Source organism: Rhinolophus sinicus, chromosome 15, assembly GCF_057876585.1.
Source record: "Rhinolophus sinicus isolate RSI-liver-muscle chromosome 15, RSI-T2T, whole genome shotgun sequence".
Classification (NCBI taxonomy): domain Eukaryota; kingdom Metazoa; phylum Chordata; class Mammalia; order Chiroptera; family Rhinolophidae; genus Rhinolophus; species Rhinolophus sinicus.
This window is the reverse complement of record NC_142515.1, coordinates 64,043,179-64,053,166: the sequence shown is the minus strand read 5'-3', so window position 1 is coordinate 64,053,166 and position 9,988 is coordinate 64,043,179. Positions and strand designations below refer to the sequence as shown.

General features: G+C 52.8%; 1 protein-coding gene across 6 annotated transcripts in view; it reads right to left on the bottom strand.

Annotated features, from left to right (window-relative positions):
- Positions 1–4,343: 4,343 nt before the first annotated feature.
- The window catches only part of C15H10orf71 (chromosome 15 C10orf71 homolog), a 29,930-nt gene continuing 24,285 nt past the window's right edge, over positions 4,344–9,988 (bottom strand). For all 6 annotated transcript variants that reach the window (XM_019730121.3, XM_074337256.2, XM_019730120.3 and 3 more), the window contains one exon: positions 4,344–9,422. In XM_019730121.3, coding sequence (XP_019585680.2) covers positions 5,010–9,278 — 4,269 coding nt within the window. In that variant the 5' untranslated portion in view covers positions 9,279–9,422 and the 3' untranslated portion in view covers positions 4,344–5,009. The remainder of the gene's footprint in view (positions 9,423–9,988) is intronic.

Here is a 9,988-nt window from a genome sequence, read left to right as displayed (position 1 = left end):
CACCTCACCTTGTGCCCTGGAGGGGGTGTGAATGTCCTAGGCTACATGCCCTGCCTCAATTTGATTAATTCTTGACTTGGCTGGCTGACACTTTCAATTTTGGTCAGTACTGAAGAATGGGGTGGTGAAAGTACAGGGATATGAGTAACAGCGACCATGTAATCTAATGTTGATAAAAGTGAAAGAAGAGCACATCAGCCTAAAATTTTCTAAATTCAGAGGAAAATAGAGAACTGACCGTAAAAGACAGGAGAGGATCACTAGCAATGTCACCCTAGAGACATTCCTATGAGGGGATGAAAGGGCTCAAAAGAGAGCAGGCAGCACCTATGAGCTCAGGGAGCACTGGGATTAGATGTGGGAGTTGAGACTGGGATTCAACAGGAGCACCGATGGAAAGATGTGGAGAAATGGTGTCAGTGTGGCAGGGCCCAGAATAAGCTGGGACTTGAGAACGATGCTGGAACAGTAAAACGACTTCATTAAGAACTAAACTACATTTGGACGCATGGTGAACATGGAAAGATTGGCTCTTCTTGGGGATGATGGTGGGCATAGCTCCCATATCCTCTAATACCTACCTGTGTGGTCGGAGCACCAGGCTCACTACGTCAGAAGGGAGCCTGCATCCCCATGATGCCCCTCCCCCTTCCTCGTGAGGAAGATCAGTCCACGGCCTCCGTTTGGAGCGTCAGGCAGGCCTGGTGAGGCTGGCGGCCTCACTGCGCAGTCCTAAAGCCTGGCTGTGCTTTTGTTTGTTCACAGCTTTCCACCAGAGAAGGTAGCACCTCTGTGTTCTCTCTGCCCACAGGCAAACTCAGAGGTGCCCTTCCTCCACTGAGGTGTCTCCACTGGGTAGAACTCTGGGTCTGGGCAGTACCTGGTCATGTGGGTTGGGCCCAGGTGTGGGAACTCTGCTCTCTCTGGATGGTGTTTATGAATCTGGGTGATCAGAGTCTCTGGAGAACTTTTCTATCTACAGCTACCATTTCCCCACACGTGGAGAATTTGATGAAGACAATTCTACGAGAGGCCTGGACTGTCTTATTAACAAGTGCCCAGGTGATTGTAAAGCCCAGACAGGCTTGGGCATCCTGTCGGGAGCTGTCAGGTGAGGGAGAGAACCACCACCGGAGCGATCCACCCAGAGTCCCCATGCAAGGAAGAGCCTGTGGCTCAGGTGGCTCTGCCGGATGACATTGAGGACCCATAAGCAGGTGGTGACAGGCTCCGGTGACATGGCCCGGAGCTCTATCTGCTCACCTTGGACTTTATATCTGAATAATGTGGAAGGTCCACACAAGACAATTGTGTCCAATGTCATGGTGTGATCTGGGCCAAAATGCTTTCTGCATGCGTAGAATTTAGGTTTTACCTAGAACTCCTCATTTATAGGCAAATGTTTCACTCAGGTTGTTCACTCGTGTGGCCATGCCCTGTTTAGATTTTGGATCCATGACATTGGCATACTAGAGCCCCACATGTAGTCTAGGGTCTCAAAAGATGACATCAGAATCCATCCCGGTCTTAGGAAATGGGTCATCAACTTCTACTGTACCTCCCTGGTGAAGGGGAGCTTAGTTCTCCTAGGCCTCTCCCCATGTGGAGACAGTGGCAGTCCTTAGAGAGGCCTCTTATAGTGAGTGTGACTCTCCCATCCAGACATGTAAGTCTCTCTTCCCTCACCCATGGTGATGCTGTAGACACGTGAGGACATGGCTGCATCTCCCCTAAATCTCTTCCTTTCAGGCCAAAGAGAGGCTCCTAGCATTTTCAAAGTTTAATGTACAAATGAACCACTGGAGAATCTGTGGAAATGCAGTTGAGATTCTGTGTTTCCAACAAGATCCCTGCTGCTGTGGAGTCTGCTGGTCCATGGAGCACAATTACAGAAGCCCGAGCGGGGGGTGACGTGTGTCTACCTGGAAGTGAGAGGAGCCTGAGTTCTTAGCTTGGCCCCTCACTTGGTGACTGTGTGACCAGGGGATGCCACTCCACACCTTCATGCCTCTGCTTCCTTTACAGTAAAATGAGGCTGATGAGGGCACCTCCCATAGTGTTGTTGTGGGGACAGAGGCCAGGGTCAAAGCTCCCCACTCACCCACTCAGGGGGTAGCACAGGCCATGTGTTGTCAATGTCAGTTCTTGGTCATTTCCTGCTGAACAGCCCCAGGACCTTTGCTTGTCCCCTGGAGGGACTCTGTGTTTATGTGTTTATGTTCCCTCTACAGGAGATATTTAGAGGGGCCATAACACAATGGTACAAATAGTGGTTTTCCTGGGCAACTCAGATGAGTGAAATATTAATTCAGAAGCAAAAGGACATAGGAACAAAGGTCTATCCTGGGAGGCTGCACTGCTTCCATTCTTGTGCTGATTAGAAATGCTCAAGGACAATTAGCTAAACCAGTATACTTTGAGATGGTAAGACAACCTATTAGTATTTAACAAATATCATTGTTGTTTGATAGACAGATTAAAGCTGGGGAAATTCTGGTGTCTTTATAGGCTGATGCATTACTTTGTGTTTCCTGACTCAGCTTTTATTCCATCTCCTTCAGGAAGCCTCTTTCCTTCCAGGCTGAGTTAGCTGCTCCTCAGACCACCCTATTAAATGACTTACCACATGGGACTATAATGCTCTTTTAGATTTTAATTCCCTAGGTGCAGAAGCCAGATCTTATTATCATGGTGCATTTTCAGAGCCTAGTGAAGTGCCTTTCAGAGCAGGGACTCTGAAAATGTTTGTAATAGGGAGGAGGGAGGGAGGCAGGGAGGGAGGGAGGGAGGAAAAAGAGAGAGGGAGGTAGAAAGGAGGCATAAATAATCCCTTACACAAACATAGAGAAAGAGGAGAGCATCATTTGGAAATGAGTTGGTCTTCACTGACTTTTCCCCCAGAGGCAAAATTATCTGCTTCTAAGGCACATAGGGACATAGCACTTTGCTGTAAGTCGCAGAGGTCTTCTGTCTGTCGGACTTGGTGTCCCTACTCTGACATGAGCAGGTGTTGCATTCTGCTGGATGCCCTGTTCCTTTGCATCCACAGGGGTGAAGAGGGCTGGGAAGCTGACCTTGGTCTTCAAATGTCTACCTTTATGTTTTCAGTTCTATCAATGGTCCTCCTCATATTGCTTCTAAGACAGAAGATGACTGCTTTCCCAAACATAAGCTCCCCTTATGTAAAGTATCTCTTTCCTTGTGGGGATATGGTTACTGTAACTATGGTTATTTTTAACTGAGGGATATTTCTTTTGTTAGGCACTTCCTGGGCCTTGAGAATTTCAAATGAGATATTACTTTTCCCACTTGAGTAAGATGAAAACAGGTGGAGAGGATGGTTGGCGATTTGGTGGCAGAGCCAAGGTCACGACTTTATTCACTTCACTTGAACTTGGGGATGAGTGACTTGGGGGAGCCAGACTTCATGGACGATGACCTGCACTCCTGGCTCATCGTCCAGCTGACTCACCAGCTGCAGACAAACCTAATGGCATCGGGTTGGGGGATTTGTGCGGTGTTTTCACAATGAACTTCAGGTGTGGCTGCACTTGTTGGGAAAAGAAACTGGTGTGAAATCCTGAATCCAAACCAAAACTCGGAATATGCTCAAAGCTCCTGTGTTTGTGTGAGTCTGGGACTTGCTGAGCTGGGTGCCTCCCCGTCTTCCCAGCCTAAGAACCCCACCCACCCCACCCCCCAAAAAAACACCCCAAGGACAATGCATTTTGTGTGATCCCCTCTACAGCTGCCCTTCTAAACAAGGGGGGAGGTGGTTTTGCCCCCGTTTCCCCCACATCGCGAGAATGAAGAGGCTAAAGCGGAGGCCCCACAGGAAGCCCATGTGGACGGGCCTGGCCCCCCCCTAGCACGGTTGCCCACGTGGGCATCCACTCACAGAGCCACACTACTCCCAGAGGTGCAGAGGAGGTTCCTGATTCTGCTCCCTTGAGTTGATTCAGATACTTTCCTCCAAATCCCAAAGGCCAGGGACTTGGGGAAAATACGATTTCCTTTTGAGCATGAGCACAGCTGCTGATCTCTACATGGGACAGTCAGGGCCTGACTCAGGTTCCAGGTCGTCCTTGATGGGAGGTTTGGGTCCTCCTCATCTTTGCCCCAGGACTAGTGGGGGCCCTGGCCCCAGGAGGCATGGACAGGTGTGGAAGGATCGAGGAGGGACACAGGGAGGAGGAGACGCTGTGACTGCTGTTCTGCTCAGACTTGAAGACCCTGAGTGGCCTGCAGGCCAAGGTACAAGGCCTGGAGGGCACGTGGCCCTTGACCCACCACTGCCCACAGAAGAGACAGAGTCCAGTGACAGAACCACATCTGCAAACTTCTTTCACTTCTTAAAAGGCAGCATTTTCTTTATCAGAAAATAGCTCTCAGAGCAAAGTTTTCTCAGTAAAGAAAACCATTCTATTGGAATAAACATTTCTGTAAGATTGCCTTGGGTGGGTCCTCAGCCATTTCCGTCTGAGGTGACCTGGAAATGGCTGCTGTGTCTGAGTGATGGGGTGGCTTGACCTGGTGCTGTGGGACCTAGAGGGGTGTGTGCTGGGTGGTCTGCTTGCCTGTAGGACTCAGCGCAGCCTTTCTGGGGGCCTCAGGGGCTTGCTTACTGTGTGAGCCTGTCCTAGAGAAGGAGTGGGGCTGGCGCTGGAGCAGAACAGCCCTGAGAAATCAGGGTGGACCCACCCTAGTGGCAGGGCCAGAACAGAAGGACGGAGAGGAAAGGAGGGGAAGAGAAAAGGACTGGAGTGGATCTGGGGTCTGGGAAGGGGCTCAGAAGGGACCCAGTCATGCAGTTAGTGACCTTCCAGGAAGGGGAGCCCTGGGGAGCCCTTCAGGTGAAATTTTCTCAGGATCCGCACTTCCTTTGAGACTTTAGGAATCTCTAATGGCTAAGTATGGTGTGTGTGTAAGCGACTGATTGATCGTTCTGGGGGAAGGGGGAGTAAGGTCTTCTGGGTTTATTGGGGCGGGGCGTTAGTCTGCTGTAATTCTCAAGAAACACCTTCTGTGGCGAAGTCCTCCAGGTCACTGGTGGAGATGATGCCCAGGCTGGGCGTGCCTCCCCCCTCCTCCCCTGGGCTCCGGGGGCACCCATCGGAGCGCTGGTCTGTAGAGTGTTGGTTGGGGACACCATGAGGCCCAGGGGCTGGCTGCAGGTCAGCAGCACGGGAGCTCTGGGGCCCAGGGCCAATTGCCTCGGTGGTGCCAGGGCCCTGCCTTAGGAAGGTGGGGGCAGAGAGCTGAGAGGAGCAGCGCAGTGGCATCAAGGTGGTCGTGGGCAGGGGCCGGATGCTGGGGTATAGCATGTAGGGCGCAGCAAGCATGTCTGGCAGCGGGGGCTCAGGGGAAGCCCCCTCAGAAAATGGGATGGAGACCTTGACGTATTTGCCTGTCTCCGGGTCATAGAAGGTCTTGATTTTCACCTGGAGTGGCAGGTCGAAGATAAAGTACTCTCCAGATTGAGGGTCTTGGAGGACCTTCTGGGTGGCCCTGTAAGGGGGCAGGGGCACGAAGGACTGGGGTCCCCCAGGCTGCCTCCTGACTGGCTCTGAGAAGGTGGACACTGAGTGGCGGTGCACAGGAGCGGGCAGGGAACGGACCAGGGGGAACCTGGGCCGGGGCCCCTCTTGGGGGGACAGGGGCCGGTGCTCTGAGTCCTCCAGGCAGGGCTTTTCCTCACGGGGTTCGCCATGCATTTCCTGTGTCTGGTCAGGCTTTTTCCTCTTGCTTGCCAGCTTCTTCGCCCTCCGCAGGGCCTTCTCTGTTTTGGGCGGGACTGCAGGTGGCTTGGTGGCCGCCCTCTCCAGGTGAGCAGGGGGCTCCGGTTTTTCAGGGAAGCTTGCTGAGCTGGGGGCCACGTCCACCAATGAGCCTCTTGGAGAGAGTGTCCTGAGGTCTGCTGATGGCTCAAATTGGGGATCGGAGCTGGCCTCCCATGAGAAGGCATGTGTCAGGTCCTCCCTCCGGGAGACCCTGGCAGGGCCAGGGCTGGCCCAGGGACTGGCACGGGAAGGTGATCCTGGCATCAGGCCCAGTTCACTGGGGTTCTGAGAAGCATCGTCCCAAATGCTGCTGGTGGCAGGGGGACATGCATTACTTTCCCCTAGAGAGCTGGTGTTGGGGAAATTTTCCATCTCACCAGGGGCCAATCTTCTCCCTGGGGGCCCTGCTCTAGGTGTAGACAAAAAGTGACTTCTGAAATCTTGTGTCTCCGCTTCCCAAGAGGTTTTACGCTGCTGTGGGGGTGGCTGGTCTTCTAAGTCGCTTTCAGGGAAAGCGATCAGGGGGATGCGCCTTGGAGACTCCAGCTTCCCCTGGTCTGTGGAATAGCTCTTGCCATCGTTCGCCACAGCCCTCCATGAGGCATCTGGGGGTGGCTTCAGCCCGTTGCCCTCTCCTATGAGGGTAGGAGATGAGACATTCCCATTTGTCTCCGTCCTGGCCACACTGGGCACCCACACGTGGTCCTCCATGCCCTTGTGGACCACATGCTCTAAGTGTGTACCTTGCATGCCCGTGGGTGTTGGGATGCTGGGCACTTCTTGACTCTGGGGGGCACAAAGACCAGCATCCTTGCCCCAGTGTTGCCTTGGCAGTTCTTCCTCTTTGTGGCCACTGCCCAGTGGGTTCTCCGAGGACAAGGTCCTCAGGAGGGGCAGCATGATGGGTTTTATCACGGGGGTGGCCCTGAGCGTGTTGTCTTTAATTGCAAACAGTATGTGCTTGTTCGAAGTGGAAGATGGTGAGGGAGTAAGGTCTTTGGCCTGTGAAAGAGCCACGTCCTTACTTCCGCTGATCCAAGTGCCTCCGACATTAGCTTCCTCCCTCGATGCCTTCCTGGGTCTCCCTCCAGATACACTTTCCCCTTCTCTGTGCAACGCTCCCCTCTTGCTGTGCTCCTCCACGCACGTGTGCCTGCTACTGGAGGCATGGTGCAGCAGCTCGTCTTTCCCTATCGCGTTCTCCTTCTCATCTTTCTGACTGTCACCTGCACGCATGTCGTCCTTCCTGTCTTCCCGCTGGCTCTCGATGGACCATGTCTTCTGCTGGTCTTCAAATGAGGCAAAGGACTGATCTGAAGAGCTGGTGCTGGATTTGGCCTTACTCTTGAGGCCTGGCATAAAATCAGACTGGCTGTCGCTATAAAACACATCTTCCTCCTCAGGAGAAAGGGGCCCTGGGGAGAATTTCTGGTTGAAGTTTGGATTCTGAAGTCCTGCCTCTCTCTCAGGTTCTGTCTCTTGAGAGATGGATCTCAAAATCCCATTCTCTAAGCTGGGGTTCTTTGGTTGCTCCACAGCCCTCCCCACCTCAGGCTCTCTGCTGCAAAGCTTCAGGGACAGGTGCTTCCTGGGGCAGCGTTCCTTGGAGTCTGGACACCAACTGGACCTGGCAGGGCCCAAATCTGAATCTCCGTTGGCAACATCCTTCTCATAGCTGTTCCTGTCGGCAACCTCCCCGTTGACACAGGAGGGGGCTGTGGCGATAGCTGGAGGTGAGCTGAGCGTTATATAGTTGTCTGTAGAGGTTGCACCGGGATCAGAATTAGGGTCTTTCTGGGTACTGACCTGTGTCAGAGGAGTGTCTGCTGGTCTCTCCTTAGAAAGCTCATTTGGGGGACTTTCCTCAAGCCCGTTGGAAAGGACGATGCCATTGCTTACGGGTTCTTGCTTGCCTCTGGTTTTCTCATCGAGGCCTTTCAAGAGAGGTGAGGGACTGTATGTGCTCTTAACACATTTCCGCACATCCTTCAGGTTGAACAGCAGGCTGGGCGCTTTGGATTTGTAGCTTTCTTGAGACGGACACTCACTGGGCTCCTTCTCTTGGTATCCATTCAGCTGTGCCTGGGGTGATGGCTGGCTGTCAGATGAATCCAGGACATGCTTGGTGGGTATGACGGGGGTCAGAAGCTTACTGATGTTAAAAGGAGAATTATAATGCTCATTGTCATCCATGCCATTGTCAAGAGCATCATTTTCTGGAAACTGCCCCTGAGGATTGTGCTTTGTATACAAGGCTGGGCCTTGCCTGTCGGTCTGTTTCTTCTCTTCCGAAGCATCTGGTACACTTTCTGTCCCTCCTTTGCGAGTCTTTGATTTCCTCCACGGGGGCTGGATCGACTTCACCTGAGGGTCAGGCTGTGAGCTGGAAGCTTTTTCCTCCACAGGGAATACTTGGACTCCTGGGTCCCTAGATCTCCAGGGTTCTGATGTGGAGAGAGCACCTACTGCCAGCCTGTTCTCTTCTTGACCGCAGCTGGACCGGACTTGGCAGGGAGAGACTTTGCATTCAACAGGGGCCCTGGGCTCTCTTAACAAGGGTGCGTCCTCATACTGTTTGGGAGATTTGCTTTCAAGTACAGCTTCAGCAGGGTCCTTCCTGTCGGGCAGCCGTGGTTGGTGGGTGCTCCACGATTCAAAAGCACTGTTTTCACTATGAAGGAAAGTGCCTTTGCGAGCCCACTCCTTGCTTCTCTCAGGTTCACTCACAGCTGGGTTGTGGGGTGGGGAGGAGAACTTACACTCCAATGAGTTGGCCATGTTTGCAGATGTTGGGAGGAAGCCGCTGGAGCCTTGACACACCATTTCGGGACTCTTGGGGGACTCCTGCTCACCATGCTTCCTGCCAGGCTGGAGGCTATTCTGATGGGTGCTGGAGACTTCGGCGGGCACTCTCCTGACAGTCAAAAAGGCAGAATCGAAGCAGAAGTTGACACCACTGTCTGGGAGAGGAGCAAATTTGGGGGGCGTTTTGAGAGCCGGAGGCTTGCTGGCAGGAGGCCTGCTATCACAATGTTGGCTCTCGGGCCTGTCGAAAGATTTAATGAGGGAGGACACTTTGGAAATAGGCTTGCTGCTGCTCCTCAGGCCAGAAATTGGCACCTCCAGTCTCCCCTGGGCTGGTGTCAGTGGGGGGCTGCTTTTGGGATACTTTTCCTCTCCTTGAACGTACTTCGGTAGCTGTTGGAAAGTGGCGGCCCAGCCTGCATGTTCTGTGCCTTGTGACGGTAACTGGCTCCAAAGGCCGCTTTTCCTGTGGGTGTGGCTCACCGTTCCCTGGTGAAAACTCCCAAACACCTGGCGGGTGATATCTGGGGACAGGGACAGGTCGGCATCGTTGAAGGACGTGTCTTCTGAGACACACAGACTCCGGAATGCCCTGTCCGTGAGGCTGCTCACCTCCCGGTCGGCGTCATCCAGCACACTGCCGATGCTCGAGGAGTCGCTGAGCCCGTCCGTGCATTTCTTATTCCCCTGCATCGTCTGCTGCCTAGGAAGCCTGTCCCCAGGCAGCCAGTGGGCACCTCTGCCTGATGCTTCCGGGAGGGTTAGACGTAGCCCTCTTCCCGCAAAATTAGAGCTTCCTGTAGATCAGATGTGATTGCAAAGTGGGAATTTTTTTCTCTGCAAAAGGAAGAAGAGCAGGGTATGAACAGGATGTCAGACTTGGTGGCTCCATACAAGAACTACACACTGGTCCAGATGGGTAATGGTTCCTGTGATGGTTAATTTTAGGTGTCAGCTTGGCTGGGCCTGGTGCCCAGTTTTTGGTCAAATGTCAGTCTAGATGTTGCTTTGAAAATATATTTTTAGATGTAATTAATATTTAAATCAATAGACTTTGAGTAATGCAGGTTGCCCTCCGTAATATGGGTGGGCCACAACCGAAAGACTGAGAAGCCCCGAGGAAGAGAGACTTCTACCTGCAGACTTTGGACTGGAGCTGTGACATCAGCTCCTCTGTGGTGTCCGCCTGCTGGCCTGGCCTGCAGAGGTTGGGCTTGCCAGCCCCCACAATTGTATGAGCCAGTTCCTTAAAATGAATCTCTCTCTGTACAGTCATGGGCCAACGACATTTTGGTCCACGACAGACTGCATACATGATGCTGGTCCCACAAGATTATAATGGAGCTGGAAAACTCCTGTCACTTAGTGACATCGTAACCATTGTAATGTCATAGCACAACGCA